This window comes from Watersipora subatra, chromosome 10 (assembly GCF_963576615.1).
Source record: "Watersipora subatra chromosome 10, tzWatSuba1.1, whole genome shotgun sequence".
Classification (NCBI taxonomy): Eukaryota; Metazoa; Bryozoa; class Gymnolaemata; order Cheilostomatida; family Watersiporidae; genus Watersipora; species Watersipora subatra.
The window spans coordinates 28,524,926-28,543,343 of record NC_088717.1 but is presented as its reverse complement, the minus strand read 5'-3'; the positions used below and the strand labels follow the sequence as shown (position 1 = coordinate 28,543,343).

At 38.9% G+C, this 18,418-nt stretch overlaps 1 protein-coding gene across 2 annotated transcripts in view; it reads left to right on the top strand.

The window, feature by feature from the left end:
* Positions 1–17,321, top strand: part of LOC137406509 (WD repeat-containing protein 19-like) — a 61,423-nt gene extending 44,102 nt beyond the window's left edge. For both annotated transcript variants that reach the window (XM_068093089.1, XM_068093088.1), the window contains 10 exons: positions 42–182; positions 464–678; positions 2,736–2,845; positions 3,320–3,466; positions 4,693–4,914; positions 5,489–5,570; positions 8,508–8,658; positions 14,338–14,461; positions 16,023–16,099; positions 17,056–17,321. In XM_068093089.1, the coding sequence (XP_067949190.1) occupies positions 42–182; positions 464–678; positions 2,736–2,845; positions 3,320–3,466; positions 4,693–4,914; positions 5,489–5,570; positions 8,508–8,658; positions 14,338–14,461; positions 16,023–16,099; positions 17,056–17,167 (1,381 nt within the window). In that variant the 3' untranslated portion in view covers positions 17,168–17,321. The remainder of the gene's footprint in view (positions 1–41; positions 183–463; positions 679–2,735; positions 2,846–3,319; positions 3,467–4,692; positions 4,915–5,488; positions 5,571–8,507; positions 8,659–14,337; positions 14,462–16,022; positions 16,100–17,055) is intronic.
* The last annotated feature ends 1,097 nt before the right edge of the window (positions 17,322–18,418 follow it).

Below are 18,418 nucleotides of genomic sequence, written 5' to 3'. Positions count from 1 at the left end.
TATGAAAGGATTAGTTTAAATATAGGATTTAATGATGTTAGGGCTAAAGTTGGAGAACTCCTCCCACAAGTCATGTCTCCAAAGATTCATGGCCAGTACGCTAAAGCTAAGGAGCAAGATGGGAAGTACAAAGAAGCAGCTGCTGCTTTCGCCAGTGCTAAAGATTGGGACAATGTTATCAGGTAGCTATTGTGGTATGAATGATTGAAACTGTGTTTCATTGGCTGTCAAAGGTGGCAGACATGCCAGTAAGGTAGTTAGAACCAAGCAGTGTTAAAAGTACCTTGTAGGCAATATTTGCAGGAATTTTGAGCCGGTCGTTTGTGCATAAATACATAAGCTAATCTCTTGTTTATAGGGTCGTTTGTTGTCTAGAATAAAAAGTCGGGCTATTTCTCAAGCGATATATTTCTAGACTGATTATGCTTGCAATTATGCTGCAATGTGCAGAACTTTTATGCAGAATACAACTGGACCACCTTCAAAATCCTGACGAGGCAGTGCGAGTTGTGAGGGAGTCGGGATCCGTCGATGGAGCTAAGATGGTAGCCAAATTCTTCATTCGGCTCGGGGACTATGGCACAGCTATCCAATTTCTTGTAATGAGCAAGTGCAATGATGAAGCTTTCCAGTTAGCCCAGCAGCACGGCCAAATGGAAGTGTACGCAGAGATCATAGGTATGTCTTTCATCTATGACTAGCTTTCTTCTCTGTCTATGATGAGTGTCAGCAGATTTACTCTACAAACTAAAGTAATCTTTGTTTATTATTTGGAATAAATAAACCAGCATGTAATTACTGCAAAGGGACGGCCTGTTTGGTCTGTATTGATAACCCATCCTTCAGTCTTTTGATGGTGAATATTGTTATTGTCATTAATATATGCTTTCCATAGGACCTCATGAGGTCATGACCTTATGAGGGCAAATATGTAAAAACAATGTTTTAAAGCTCTCACTCATATTCATCTGCAGTGAAATTGTTGGCACATTTAACATTTTTTCCACATCAAAGGGCGCACCGTACCATAGGGTGCACCGTATCATAGGCTGCACCGTATTATAGGGCACACCGTATCATAGGGTGCACCGTATCATAGGGTGCACCGTATCATCGGGCACACCGTATCATAGGGTGCATCGTATCATAGGCTGCACCGTATCATAGGGCACACCGTATCATAGGGTGCACCGTATCATAGGGTGCACCGTATCATCGGGCACACCGTATCATAGGGTGCATCGTATCATAGGGTGCACCGTATCATCGGGCCCACCGTATCATAGGGTGCACCGTATCATAGGGCACATCGTACCATATGGCGCGTCGTATCATAGGGAGCACCAAAACTATGAGCTTAGCCAACTTGATTGGATAAAGACTCGCTCCTTTATTTAGAAAATCCTCAAAGTTTTCATCCTCATTGTTCGAATCAAAAGCAGAGCTATTTTACTGTCCAAAATTTTAGGTTCCTTCTCATTATCTGAGTCAGATTCATTAGTTTAAAAACAATGTTTTAAAGCTCTCACTCATATTCATCTGCAGTGAAATTGTTGGCACATTTAACATTTTTTCCACATCAAAGGGTGCACCGTACCATAGGGTGCACCGTACCATAGGGTGCACCGTACCATAGGGCACACCGTACCATAGGGTGCACCGTACCATAGGGTGCACCGTATCATAGGCTGCACCGTATTATAGGGTGCACCGTATCATAGGCTGCACCGTATTATAGGGCGCACCGTACCATAGGGTGCACCGTATCATAGGCTGCACCGTATCATCGGGCACACCGTATCAAAGGGTGCACCGTATCATAGGGTGCACCGTATCATAGGCTGCACCGTATTATAGAGCACACCGTACCATAGGCTGCACCGTATTATAGAGCACACCGTACCATAGGGTGCACCGTATTATAGGGCACACCGTATCATAGGGTGCACCGTATTATAGAGCACACCGTACCATAGGCTGCACCGTATTATAGGGCACACCGTATCATAGGGTGCACCGTATTATAGAGCACACCGTACCATAGGGTGCACCGTATCATAGGGTGCACCGTATTATAGAGCACACCGTACCATAGGGTGCACCGTATCATAGGGTGCACCGTATCATAGGGCACACCGTATCATAGGGTGCACCGTATCATCGGGCACACCGTATCATAGGGTGCATCGTATCATCGGGCACACCGTATCATAGGGTGCACCGTATCATAGGGCACATCGTACCATATGGCGCGTCGTATCATAGGGAGCACCAAAACTATGAGCTTAGCCAACTTGATTGGATAAAGACTCGCTCCTTTATTTAGAAAATCCTCAAAGTTTTCATCCTCATTGTTCGAATCAAAAGCAGAGCTATTTTACTGTCCAAAATTTTAGGTTCCTTCTCATTATCTGAGTCAGATTCATTAGTTGGTTGCGATTCAACATAGATGCTGACTTTCTCAAAAGTTCCAACAATAGAGGCTGGCTTCACCTTGGTTCATGCATTTACAATCTAGCCGCGCATGGTGGTCTAACTTATTAAAGGCACACAACAGATTTTAGAACTTAGTCCATACACATGGTGCACCGTATAGAAGGACACACGGTCGATATTTAAAAACATTTTGCACTTTCAAGTACACCTTGTGGTGCGAGAAAATACAGCATTTATATTTTGACCTCTCATAAGCAGGATATGACATTGTATAAAGTGATTAAATTCATTGCTTTCAGGTTCAGATGCAACTGTGGAGGACTACCAAAGTATTGCTGTTTACTTTGAAAATGAGAAAAGCCATTTTATGGCTGGAAAGTTTTTTCTCTTCTGTCAGCAGTATTCAAGGGTGAGTCTGTCAGCGGTACTCAAGGGTCAGTCTGTCAATGGTACTCAAGGGTGAGTCAGTCATTGGTACTCAAGGGTCAGCTTGTCAGCGGTACTCAAGGGTGAGTCAGTCAGCGGTACTCAAGGGTCAGTCTGTTAACAGTACTCAAGGGTCAGTCTGTCAGCAGTACTCAAAGTCAGTCTGTCAGCGGTACTCAAGGGTCAGTCTGTCAGCAGTACTCAAGGATCAGTCTGTCAGCAGTACTCAAGGATCAGTCTGTCAGCAGTACTCAAGGGTGAGTTTTTTTCTTTAGATATATGTAATCTATACTATTTGTATGGTGAGGAGGTCTATAGATATACGAAGTCACAGCCTGAGAGAATGATCGATAGTTGAATTCACCATGACCACAGTTTAGGGGAAACCTTGTCTCACCCTTATCTAGAAAGTTCAGGCAAGTTCATTACAGTTTTATTACTTTTGCTGCTTTTACAGGCATTGAAGCACTTTCTGAGGGTGCAAAGCATTGAAGATACACAGAGCATAGAGTTGGCAATAGAGACCGTCGGACAAGCCAACGATGAACAACTCACACACACACTGATTGATTTTCTCATGGGAGAAACTGATGGCATGCCCAAGGTGTCTCTCTCTCTATTCTGTGATATTCACTCACCCCATTCATCCGTTTATAGCCGTTTATACCTTTATAGCTCCGTTTATAGCCGTTTATAGCTTCACCCGGTTTATAGCTTGGATATAAAATACTCGCTAGCGTTATAGCAATTGCTTTAGATATCATTGCTGCATGATCACTGTCAGATTTACGTGAAATATTTGAAAACATTTAATTACACCTATGATTTGCGATGTTATTAAATTTAGCACTGGTAACGATAATTGGCTACTGACCAGGTAGTGATGGTAGTGCTTTACTCTTTTTACTGTTAAAAGTAGTTGTTGGTGGCGAACCAAGAGCTCACACTGAAAGCACTAATAACTGAGAAGTCACTGAACAAGGATTGCGATCTCCTAGTTTATATGAGGAGTTTGTAACTCCCAGTTGGTTTAATTCAGGCATTGACTAATCAATTTTATTGCGTGTGTCATCGGTTGTTCTCATGAATGACTGCTGTCAATCGTTAAAAAGGCAGCAGAATTTCAGGAGATAAGAATTTCATGATAAGCAGCTGCCTTCTGGTATTGGTCAAGATTGACAAATCATTTTATGCAAAAGCAGATGACAGCTATCACAGGTAGATGACAGTTATCACAGGTAAATGACAGTTATCACAGGTAAATGACAGTTATCACAGGTAGATGACAGTTATCACAAGCAGATGACAGCTATCCCAGGTAGATGACAGTTATCACAGGTAGATGACAGCTATCACAGGTAGATGACAGTTATCACAGGTAGATGACAGTTATCACAGGTAGATGACAATTATCACAGGTAGATGACAGCTAACACAGGTAGATGACAGTTATCACAGGTAAAAGACAGTTATCACAAGTAGAAAACAGTTATCACAAGTAGAAGACAGTTATCACAAGTAGAAGACAGTTATCACAAGTAGAAGACAGTTATCACAGGTAGAAGACAGTTGTGACAAGTAGATGACAGCTATCACAGGCAGAAGACAGTTATCACAAGTAGATGTGGAATGTTTATGCTTCAAGTTTTTTTATAGATGATTTTGAGCTGCTAAATGTTAAAATAATTTACTAGTGTTAACAGACCTTTTGTTTAAATAGCGTGTTTAAAATAGCATTTGTTTAAAACAATGTAGCATGTATTGGCTTGCGCACAATTTGCCTTTCTAGGGGTTGTCTCCCTAAGGCAGTCAAAGTCATGTCTTTTGTAGGATGCCAAGTATCTCTTCAGGCTGTACATGGCTTTGAAGCAGTACCCTGAGGCCGCGCGTACCGCTATAATTATCGCGAGAGAAGAGCAGAATGCAGGGCAGTATCGTAACGCCCATGATGTCCTTTACAACATGTACCAAGAGCTCAAGAAGGAAGGCATCAAGATACCAGTTGACATGCAGAACAATCTGATGATCCTTCACTCATATATGCTCGTCAAGGTTGCACTATAGATTGTAGTCACCACACGCTATAGTTACTGTTATTAAATTTGTCACTTCACCGGTTTATTTGGTCGGCTGTATCTGGCAAGCGAGCGTGAACAATTCCCAAGTTAGCCATTGCATTTTCTTAAGACTAGATGTAGCATATGCACTACTAGATACCTTTCAAGTCTCAAAATCAGCTCATAAGTTTACATGTATATAGTGAGGCTGGTAATAGTGTATTAAGGCTATAACAAGCATTTTGATCCGTGAAGAGAAATCCTTTTATATTTGTAGTTATTAATATAGCTATGAAGTTATGTAAAGTCTCTATAAATATATATATATATATATATATGTGGTTGTTTTAATTTAAGTAGGCATGACATGGCTAAAACTAATTGTTCATATCTTTTCATTTGCGGTTGATTTAAACTTTTTCGATATTTCATTTTTCATTTTTGGTCATGCTAGATATCAGCTCATGGAGAGATTTACCCACATATTTTTTACCATTAGTTCTTCATTTCGTACTTAGTTCTCTGTTTGTTTGTCTTACTTTTAATAATATGTAGTTCTATTTTTGTAGCAACACGCGAGGAGGGGAGACCATTTGGTGGCTGCAAGGCTTCTCATTCGAGTTGCTAACAACATCAGCAAATTTCCATCCCGTAAGTTCTCAGTACAAACTTACCTACCTACCACTACAAACTTACCTCAGATAAATACTTACCTAGCCGGAACACACACCTGTCATGCGTGTCAGCTAATTCTCAAAACGTCAGCTAGCGACACAAACCTGTCATACCATGTCAGAGTTTACTAAAGTCTCTACTAAAGTTTAGAGAGACTGGTCTCTGGTTAAACGTTTTTATATTATTTTTTCTACATAAAGTTTTGCGCCAAAACCGTTATGATTACCATTGGAGCGTTCGACATAACACCACAGCCAAGTCGCATAGACAGAAGAGAGCAACACCCTTTCAGAGCAGCTGATACATCAGGTGCAGTGCGTATTGTGACAAGCTGTTGTTTTGCTCGCTTCGCTGCGCCGAGGGACAACTCTGCAGCAACAACAGTTTGTCAAGACAGGCTAGAGGAAAGAGTGTGTAGGTAGAGTGTGTAGGTAGAGTGTGTAGGTAGAGTGTGTAGGTAGAGTGTGTAGGTAGAGTGTGTAGGTAGAGTGTGTAGGTAGAGTGTGTAGGTAGAGTGTGTAGGTAGAGTGTGTAGGTAGAGTGTGTAGGTAGAGTGTGTAGATAGAGTGTGTAGGTAGAGTGTGTAGGTAGAGTGTGTAGGTAGAGTGTGTAGGTAGAGTGTGTAGGTAGTGTGTGTAGGTAGAGTGTGTAGGTAGAGTGTGTAGGTAGAGTGTGTAGGTAGAGTGTGTAGGTAGAGTGTGTAGGTAGAGTGTGTAGGTAGAGTGTGTAGGTAGAGTGTGTAGGTAGAGTGTGTAGGTAGAGTGTGTAGGTAGAGTGTGTAGGTAGAGTGTGTAGGTAGAGGTGGTGAAAAGATGGAGCTGGGCACAATTAGGCAACAGAACCTTTAGCTTTACAAAACTCTTATTTTTTAGGTTTTATAATTGTTGTTTCTTACATTTTAATACTAAATACAAGAAATTCCCCTGTTATACAGCCCACGACCAAAGTGATATTGGAAAAAAGAAAGGATACTGATGGTTGAGAAATGCAATATTAGCAGTCAAATGGCACTGCAGTGCAATAGGATAACTGCAATGGTAGCTGTAATGTAATGAGTGTGGGTGTTATTATGTACAACAAACAGCAATAATGAAAGGAAAAGATTATATGTCTATATCTCTCCCCCTGCAATAGGAGAAATGCAATATTAGAAGTAAAATGCACTGATATTATTAGTATAACCAATATTATTAATATAGTAATACAGTAATAATAGAAAACCAATGCACAATTTTGTTTACATTTTAAAACGTCATAGCTAACAATATCAAGAAGTTGTGATATTGATATAGATTTTTAGAAAATCTATTTAACAAAACTATTTAGAAAAAATAATAACAGTAAAATATTGCCTTTCATTGATGTTGTTAGTGTGACTATAAGACTTCAATAGTCATCTAAACTTATGATTAAATATTGTAATAATCTCATAAGAATCGTTAGAAAAAAATTTCATCGTCATTTCCTTTACTTTCACTGCTTTGGACATCAGTTAGAATACAAAAGTACTCAAAAGTGTCCAAAATGTCAGTTACATTGAAATCAGCAAAAATGAAACGATTATATTTCATTACTTCTACGTTAATGACAATGCTATAGAATGGTGAAATGTGCACGTTATTTTTTCGTGAAATGCGCACGACTTAACGGTTCTATTCTCTGTCGCTCGGCGTTTCGTTTGTCGGTCTTAATTTTGATAAAAATAAAGCTTGGAAAGTTTTAATAACGATTTTTGGCCAAATTAATCTGTCTATTTGTGTACAATCCGATCAGATGGGTAAGTTTTAAGATATTGTCGACCATTTACAAAGACTTGGTAACATATTTAAATAGGTTTATATGTGTTTTGTATCGTTATTATACTTAGATGACTATTGAAAAATGGTTAAATTTTTTGATGAGATTTCGGTACAAGGGTTTGTGATGTTGTTGATGAATAATTTTCGTGAGTTGTGTGCACATGCATTTATCATAAAACTCTCATTCGGTGTTCGGTCATGGGATTACTTCCAATCTCTCCACACTCAATTCTTTCAGGCTTTCCTTTCTTCGCATCACCTTCACTTTCTTCCTCGAGGTGGTTTTCAGGCGGCTAAAAAGTCTATTTGGGGATTTATCTGGATGCTGCTGCTCATTTCTTCCTACATTTTCGTTTTAATGTTACAAAACCCTTAACTTTTTATTTCTCACTTCTTTATCTGCTGCAATAGTTTCTTTGGGTACCATAATTCTAAAAGTTAAAAGGGAACGGTATGATATACTATTTACTATTATCCAGATGGGGTAGAACCAGCTGATGGAGAACATGGCCACCGATTTATATAACTGCATTGTTTGAAGAAACTATAGACATAATAGGCTAAACATCACTTGGAATGTTCTTTTAGCTATTTCTCAAATTCTGCATTCTTGGTCAGATCATCGGCGTGTTGAGTTCATTGTATTGTAAGTCGAGGTTTGACTGCACAAGCAGATTATTTGTGTGTACATGGCTTGGTTGTTTCTTCACTAAGTGCATTACCACACTAGTTCTCATCAGTTTATTTGGAAGCATGGTCAGTCTGAACTAGTCTGAACCAGTTTGGATCAAAACGTTCACCTTATTTTAGTCCCATTATATGATGGCCAAATTTGATAATGCAAAGTTGTCTACTCATTGAGTTTATAGAGAACGCAACTATAAAGTTTGTTGCTGTGATTACATTTTCTACAAACCCAATTATAAATTGCGAAGTTCGAAATAATTAGAGGAGTATTATATATTTGTTCGTATGAATTTTCACTTCTAATAATGATCGTATGAAATGGGATGTGTTCTTTGTGAGGCATTGTTTTTTGTAAACTAATATATTAGTTGTGGTGTTTAGATTTATCATGTCAATGCTCGATTTCATTACATCCGGTCATTTGTAGACATCGTACCCATCCTCACATCAACTGTAATTGAGTGTCAGAAGGCAGGCCTTAAGACATCGGCCTTTAGCTATGCCACTATGCTGCTGCGACCTGAATACAAGACGCAGCTTGACCTCAAGTACAAAAAAAAGATTGAGGCAATAGTCAGGTATGTTAACATATATGCAGTCTATAGTCAGGTATGTTAACAGATATGCAGTCTATAGTCAGGTATGTTAACAGATATGCAGTTTATAATCAGGTATGTTAGCAGATATGCAGTCTATTGTCAGGTGAGTTAACAGTCATTCTCTCTATATTCAAGCATGTTAACATATTTGCAGTCTATAGTCAGGTATATTAACAGATGTACAGTCTATAGTCAGGTATGTTAACAGATATGCAGTCTATAGTCAGGTATGTTAACAGATATGCAGTCTATTGTCAGGTGAGTTAACAGTCGGTCATTCTCTCTATTCAAGTATGTTAACATATATGCAGTCTATAGTCAGGTATGTCAACAGATATGCAGTCTATAGTCAGGTATGTTAACAGATATGCAGTCTATAGTCAGGTATGTTAACAGATATGCAGTCTATAGTCAGGTATGTTAACAGATATGCAGTCTATTGTCAGGTGAGTTAACAGTCATTCTTTCTATATTCAAGTATGTTAATAGATATGCAATCTATAGTCAGGTATGTTAACAGTCATTCTCTCTTTAGTCCGGCATGTTAAGAGACACGCTTTACTTGCAGCATGGGCTAGTAACAATCAAGATGTGAGCCTGAAAAATACGACTTTGCTCAAGAGATTTTGTGTTAGCTAGGCTACTCGTTTGCGTTCACCGTTGGTTGACTCAAGATTTCAGGAAGAAAGCACTTTTGAGTAAAAAATTCTTGGCAGCTTGCTTGTTCATTTGTCACATCCATAGGCATTTGAGTGCCAGATTACTGGTGTGGTGCAACAGTTGATTTATGAGAAAGAACAGATATTTTGACCAACTCCATGCTTTGACACTGCACCTGCTTTCATTCCTCCGTCACTCTTGAATGGTTCCATGCCATTTGCCAATAATTGTTTGTTTGTCGGCGGTTTCTTATTGGCCTGTGAATCGTCAACTTAGTAGTTATCTAGCTAAAAAACAAGTCTGGTATCCACGTGTTTTATCACGTGCCCCAATATTCTCCACTCAATAGACCTTCATTTGTAGGCTATTTAAGCCCGGACTGGGCAGCGGCGTTCGCACGTGTTTAGACATTCCCCACGTGTTTTATCACGTGTTCTAACTGATTAGTGCCTTCGTACGCCTGATATAGAGGTGCCTTTATTATTCTATTATCAACTTATTATTGTGAACTTGGAGCTGAATGTGTCTCAAGATAATAATCTACAGGGAATGTGAGCCCCTGAGTAGCGCTGTCTCTTTATAGCTGTCAATCGCCCCTCCACTCCTCCAGACTTGTTGATTTCAGAGCAATACATACTCTGGGAGGGTGTATAAAGCTACTCATATTAGAGCTGATATTGCTGTAGTACGGTATATACTCTGTCCAGTCTTTGATAAATTTGTTTGCCTGCCATTAATGGTAAGTTTACCATTGAAGGCTTGTACTGGATTGCTCTTGTCCCATTTGCTAGCTATTGTCACTTTGTTTATAGTAAATATTAAAGGCTATGTCAAGGCAACAGTTCTATAACAAATTCAACAATTCTCAGGTTTTTCTTTGCTTCAATTTTAGAATTTTCAAAATTTTACACTGATGTCTTAGTCTGAGATAATTCCGACAATCATTTTCCCATTGATTCTACTCTGCCGAGTAAGCTCGACAGCGTAGTTTCGCTTTGTTTTCGTTATGCACATTTGGGTTATTTAGGATTACAAAGTAGTGGTGACATTGTGCATTACACGCTTCCAGCGTACTTGTAAAGTTTTCAGTCAAATGGCCTCTTAGTTCATGAGACTCCGCCGAAATACCGAGGGCACTTCAACAGACTGAAAAAAAAGACTTGACAGAATATTAGTATCTAATGACACACTGATTAAGATTTTGGTAACGAAGGATCAAAAACAGACAAAGCTAGAAAGCTTCTTTCCCTCAGCAGCAAGAGCTTTACACTAAAACTACATGTTTATCTATTCATAACAAACATACACACTCTATCACACTCTATCACACTCAGTGTACATAACAAACATGCACACTCTATCAGACTCTATCAGACTCTATCAGACTCTATCAGACTCTATCAGACTCTATCAGACTCTATCAGACTCAGTGTACATAACAAACATACACACTCTATCAGACTCAGTGTACATAACAAACATACACACTCTATCAGATTCAGTGTACATAACAAATATACACACACTATCAGACTCGGTGTACTGCAGCCATTGTGTTTCTTCGATTATCTCTAAAACACCACTTCTTTAATAGGTTGGGAAAAAACTTTCAATTCTATTTGATTTCTGTTTTTTCATCGAGTTTACAAGCTTGGCGCTTAAAAATGGTGGCCAATGGTGTGCAGCTCAAACGTAATTATGTTCTTCTGTGTGCTTTCACAGTTGATGGAAAGTTGTTACTATGGTCTAGGATCAAGGTGCCTGCTTGTTTTGACAAGGTTAGGTTGTCAAGTGTTAACTTGACTGCACTTTTTAAACACAGACTAAAGCGATTGTCTAGGGAGCCCGATGGACCAATATTTAAACACAGACTATAGCGATTGTCTAGGGAGCCCGATGGACCAATATTTAAACACAGACTATAGCGATTGTCTAGGTAGCCCGATGGACCAATATTTAAACACAGACTATAGCGATTGTCTAGGTAGCCCGATGGACCAATATTTAAACACAGACTAAAGCGATTGTCTAGGTAGCCCGATGAAGCAATATTTAAACACAGACTATAGCAATTGTCTAGGTAGCCCGATAGAGCATCTTTGAAACTTTATTAGAATGCACTGTGAATGAATATCCTTAATATAGATGAAACACATTTTTATGTAACCATAACTTTCTATTACGACTTGCCATTGTGATTATGATGACTTGATATACATGTATATAGCAGATTTTCACCCAACCTTTGTCCAATTCATTCCTGCCATCCTTGCTTCAGTAATCCTGGTGGCTTTCCCTGATTGTTCCTGATTAGATTTGGTTTGAAGAGATCACACTCGCGGTCTTTACCAAATAATGTTTAGAATTCGGTCAAATGTTCGCTTCAAGTGGCTTAGTAGTCAGCATTCTTGACTGCCAAACGGCGGGTCAGTAGTTGGAGCTGTTAGGAAGGGCCGACCTTAAATTACTAAGGGACACAACTCTGAAAGACTATCTGAGGCAGGCAATAGGAAACCACCTCAGTATCTTTCCAATGGAACTCATAAAATGTCTAATTCAAGCAATTAGAGAAGATCTTAACTTATTTGTTCTACCTACGGCAGAATACTCCTGACTGGCAGAATACTCCTGACTGGCAAAATACTCCTGACTGGCAGAATACTCCTGACTGGCAGAATACTCCTGACTGGCAGAATACTCTTGACTGGCAGAATACTCCTGACTGGCAAAATACTCCTGACTGGCAAAATACTCCTGACTGGCAAAATACTCCTGACTGGCAGAATACTCCTGACTGGCAGAATACTCCTGACTGGCAGAATACTCCTGACTGGCAGAATACTCCTGACCGGCAGAATTCTCCTGACCGGCAGAATACTCTTGACTGGCAAAATACTCCTGACTGGCAGAATACTCTTGACTGGCAGAATACTCTTGACTAGCAGAATACTCTTGACTGGCAGAATACTCCTGACTGGCAAAATACTCCTGACTGGCAGAATACTCCTGACTGGCAGAGTACTCCTGACTGGCAGAATACTCCTGACTGGCAGAATACTCTTGACTGGCAGAATACTCCTGACTGGCAAAATACTCTTGACTGGCAGAATACTCCTGACTGGCAGAATACTCCTGACTGGCAGAATACTCCTGACTGGCAGAATACTCCTGACTGGCAGAATACTCCTGACCGGCAGAATACTCCTGACCGGCAAAATACTCCTGAATGGCAGAATACTCCCGACTGGCAGAATACTCTTGACTGGCAGAATACTCTTGACTGGCAGAATACTCTTGACTGGCAGAATACTCTTGACTGGCAGAATACTCCTGAATGGCAGACTACTCTTGACTGGCAGAATACTCCTGACTGGCAGAATACTCCTGACTGGCGTAGCTTGTTCTGTTAGCTAGGTATTAGTATAACATATACATTCACTACATTACAGCTACATTACAGATTATTGTTTTATAACATTCCACTGAGATGAAACGCTGGTAGATCAGGGACCCAGGGCGGATACTCCCCCTCCCCGAAAAGGCCCATTAGGTTCGGCCCAAAATCACGTTTTAGGGGCTTTTCAGACCATAGGGCACTGTCAGTGAATTTGCTACTTTAGGGAGGTTTCCACAACCAAGCCAGTAAAAGGGCCCATGCTCATTAAGGTTTTATTCAGCCAAAGTAATACCAGAACTTGCACCGAAAATCCAGTCTTCATTTTGATGCAGATTGCTACTGCTTGCTTGCTGACGGGAAAGGAAGGTAAAAGAGACAGTCGACACTGCATTACCTTAGCAACCCTTTAGCAATATACTCAGAATGAATGATATATTTATTTCATTGTTATTCATTATGTTTTTCTTTGTAAATGAAAATGATATTCTGATGGTTGATGTTTGGAATAAGTTTTATTAACCCTTTTGCAGGCATACTGACGTTTTGCCGTTTTGCGATATTGACATTAGTGGGCAGAGAGCGACTATTATGTTGCCACACGAACGGTTTTTATAAATAGATTTCTGGTTAGCTAATTGCCTTTTTTGTTTAATTTTTTTACCAATAGTAAACTAAAATATATTGGTCTCTGTTAACAACAAAAAAATAATCCTATTGCAGAAGAAAAAACGATCGTTTTTGCAATACTAAACAAACAAAAAATCCGAAATAAAAACGTATTTAAATAAAATTGGGAATTTTATTTGTAGCATGTTTCTGCTTTATTAGTGCATGAATCATATTAGATATTTAGCAGGGCGTGGAACTTGGGTGTCCTCTAGGGAACTCCCAGTGTTTAGGGGTGTATTTCAAATTGACCAACCGGGTGATTGGGGGTACAATATCCAAATTCAAATTGACCAACCAGGTGATTAGGGGTACAATATCCAAGTCTGGGCCCTATCCAGGTGGGTGTTTCTTTCAGAGTATCAGCCCTGGGATCAGGGATTGCATTGAAAATAATAATTTTTATACAGTTTGTTAGCATTTTTTTTATACTTCTTTGAGCATACAGTGCCATCACTGGAATAGCTGTGATTTGATCAGTTTTTGAAATGTTTGAATTGAATTGGTTTACTTAACAGTAATTGCATAATAAGAATAATAAGAAGGATGCTAGTACTAGTGATTAAGTAATAATTTCACTGGTGTAGTTGTGACCGTGTATTCTCAGGTATTCTTTACAAGGAGACTGCAGTCTGAAAATCTCACAAAAACACAGGCTCTTTGTGTATTAATCACAAAGCTTGCCTTATAAATGCTCTCTGTAAATAGTCATTATATATACATCATATATATAATAATAATCATAAATAACCATTCATTTGTTCATGAACTACCTATGTGATTAGCAGCTTCTCCTTAAGCTCTTTTTTTCTCTTCCCACTCAAACCACCAACCCAAACCGCCTACCCAAACCACCTACCCAAACCACCAACCCTAACCGCCAACCCAAACCACCTACCCAAACCTCCGACCCAAACCGGCATATTATGTTGCAGGAGACCGGATAAGACAGAGGAAGAAGAAAGCTCTTCTCCTTGTCCATATTGCAATTTTGATCTCACGGACATGGAACTAACCTGCCCGGAATGCAAGAATCAGATACCATATTGCATAGCCACAGTAAGTAATGCATCAAATACCATATTGCATAGCTACAGTAAGTAATGCATAAAATACCATATTGCATAGCTACAGTAAGTAATGCATAAAATACCATATTGTATAGCTACAGTAGGTAATGCATAAAGTACCATAATTATTGCATAGTTACGGTAAGTAATGCATCAAATACCATAGTGCATAGCTACAGTAAGTAATGCATCAAATACCATATTGCATAGCTACAGTAGGTAATGCATACAATACCATATTGTATAGCTACAGTAGGTAATGCATCAAATACCATAGTGCATAGCTGCAGTAAGTAATGCATCAAATACCATATTGCATAGCTACAGTGAGTAATGCATAAAATACCATAGTACATAGCTACAGTAAGTAATTCATCAGATACCATATTGCATAGCTACAGTAAGTAATGCATCAAATATATTGCATAGCTACAGTAAGTAATGCATCAAATACCATAGTGCATAGCTACAGTAAGTAATGCATAAATTACCATATTGCATAGCTACAGTAAGTAATGCATCAAATACCATATTGCATAGTTACCATAGGTAATGCATCAAGTACCGTATTGCATAGCTTCAGACAGTAACACCTTGTAGTAGTAGATACTTTACTGTACCAGTAGGCATTGCATTGCAACAATTTTTATTGCATTGCCCCCTTAGGTCTTGCTATGAAGCATTGTGTAAAGTAGTGTAGTAGGTATTGCCTTCCAGCAATAGATTTTGCATTTGTCAGTAGAACTAGCATTATAGCGGCTTGTAATGTATTACAACACTAGTTATTGCTAAAGCAGTATTGCAGCAGTAGATATTGCACTACTACAACTATTGCTTTGATGCGAAATGAGCTTACATCATGGATAATTGCAATTTTTTCACAATGCTATGGCAGTATTGATTTGCACTTTGCAGAAATTTTACCATTTGGCTTAAATACAACAAATTAGTAACAATTAATAATATTAACAATTAGTGTTAATAATAAGAATTATTGGTTGATAAAATTACCAATTTTTTTATATGAGAATGTCCTAGTCAATTTAACAAATGATTTAGACACTCTTGGAATATTATCTGCTCCCATCACAATAAGAATGAGACTGATACAAAATACAGACAAAAAGTTCACTGTTACCTATTAAAAATTAGGATTAGGTTATGCACCATCTTTCTTCTTGTGATACTGAATGCTACTCCATGAACCCAAGTTGCATTGAATTAGGCTTCTGGAAGCAGCGGTGTGCAGTTTGAAGATGGTAGATTTGGCACAAATACAGGAATTTTATTTTTATGTAGCAACGTTACCATCTTGGCATAATGATTGGCCTCAATGTACTAACACTTTATATCTAATCATATGTTGTACTTCTCCTGGTCACGGATCCATGCTGACTTACATCTAGGTGATGTTACGTCAAGTTTATATTTATATTCAATCGTTCTTACACTCATCCATTGTGACTTTTTTTGTATCTTTATGTTGTCATCGAGCATCGGCTGCCTTATTTTCACTCAACCCAAACCATATTGTATTCTTCTTATTTTAGGGAGTTCATCTTACTAAAGCGGACCTCGGGGCTTGTCCAAAGTGTGACTTTCCAGCCCTTTACGAGCCCTTCACTAAGTAAGTGCTCTGCTCATCACTCATTCCCTGGTCCTTTGAATTCCAATCCTTTGATTATATTCTGCTTTGTCAGATCAAAACTGGTCTGTTGGTATGCAATGCATTTACACATTGCCATGAGCTCCACATATCTATGTTATGGCAGCATCCCGAGCAGCCTGGGTATGCCATGGGGGTCTCGGTCAGCGTACCGAGCAGTCTGGGCATGCCATGGAGGCCTCAGTCATCGTACCGGACAGCCTGGGCATGCCATTAGGGCCTCAGTCACTGAGAAGGCCAGGCTTTAAGTAGATCTGACCTCATCAGAAAACAAACACACCCGTAGATTCTTTAGGCGGTGTCAATGGCTAGATGGGGTGGGGGGTGTATTTAAACCTTTTCATGAGAACCAGGTATGTAGTGGTCATTCTACAAAGCACTCACAAACTAGATGTAGAATAAAGCATTTGCATTTCCTCATACCCATCTCGATTAGAAACCTTACAATGTGAATATATTTTTAGTAGAGTTTCATAATTTGTTACATGGTTTTAATTTTGAACTAACTCGTATTGGATATATTGTAGAGAGACTCGTCTATTGTGTTAGTTTGCAATATTTTCCTTGGACTGGTTTGAGTTTCATTTTAGAAGTTATTACTGACAACCGTTGAGCCAATTACAACGCAGGCACAACTCACACTATCGAATACACATGGATTTTTGTGACCTAATGACGCTGTATGTACTCTAATGGCATGGCTAACGACATCGCTCAATGACTTTGCTCAATGTCTTGCCTGAATGCTTCCACCTTTATGTAGGAATATGCAGTTGTTGACAGGCCTTGACCAATATCTCTTCTAAAACTGTGAAGAGTATGTGGCTGGTATCTGAACATATCACTTGTACCCAAATTGAGTATGCCTTATGCGTGGGATATACAAAAAGACCATTCAACAGAGTTGGCTGTTATAGGTTTCAGAATGGAGATGATCCGACGTGTCCGATGTGTACAGAAACCCTGACTCCCAGCGACATCTCTCGAGTTCAGGATATCAACAAATATCTCAATACTGACACAGACTAATGATTCATCCTGTGTTTGTCCCATTTTAATCGCCAACTTATCTCTTCTCTATTCTTTTTAAATGTAGGTCCAAAGGTATTTCTTTATTTTATAGTTTTAATACGGATAATCGGATGAGACTGATGATGACTCTATTGTTACCTCGAACTGTTACAGGAATAAATAATATATGGGCAAAAATATTATTTTTAAACTAAAGATTACATATTAGCAGCAATTTTGAAGACACAGAAAATGCTAAGTAACTTATGCAGATGCTCACACCATATTATCAAACACACGGTATTATCAAACACACGGTATTATCAAACACACAGTATTATTAAACACACTGTATTATCAAACACACGGTATTATTGAACACACGGTATTATCGAACACACGGTATTATCGAACACACGGTATTATCAAACACACGGTCTTATCGAACACACGGTCTTATCGAACACACGGTATTATTAAACACACGGTATTATCGAACATACGGTATTATCGAACACACGGTATTATCGAACACACGGTATTATCGAACACACGGTATTGTTAAACACACGGTATTGTTAAACACACGGTATTATCAAACACACGGTATTATCAAACACACGGTATTATCAAACACACGGTATTATTAAACACACAGTATAATCAAATATGCAGTATTTTACAACATGCAATTGCGAATAGAGGTTGCTTCACTTTTCATAATCAAAACTAAAGCGTTACCACGAAAAAGGAGCTTTTGTAATGTAAAATAAAACCTGCTAAATCTATAAATACATCTACTGTATAATCTTCATTATACGGCTGAGTGGCGCAGCAGACACTCTCTTTTAAAGACAGTAGCTGAAATCAAATGAGCCCCTCAAGCAAGCTAGTTCATCCTACTACTACTACTACATCATATTTGATATGTCATGTTTATAAGGAGACAATTTATAAGTGTATGTTCATCTTATCTAAGCTCCCTTCTCCGTGTCATAAGATCCCTTTTTCTCTGAACAATTTGATACAACTGGATACTCTATGCACACTGGTGTATTTCTATTTCAGGTCGGCCACTGCCATCCGTGAAAACCGTGAGAATTAGGCGATATGAATATCATTTAGTACTAATAAAAATCAATTAATAACAAAAATGACATATATTTTTGCTAAGTCTATCAGCCTGGTCTCTTACATCTCCACAGACTCTAATTACCTGTCAGTCTGCTTTCTTACACTCAACAGACTCTAGTAGTCTATCAGTTCTCT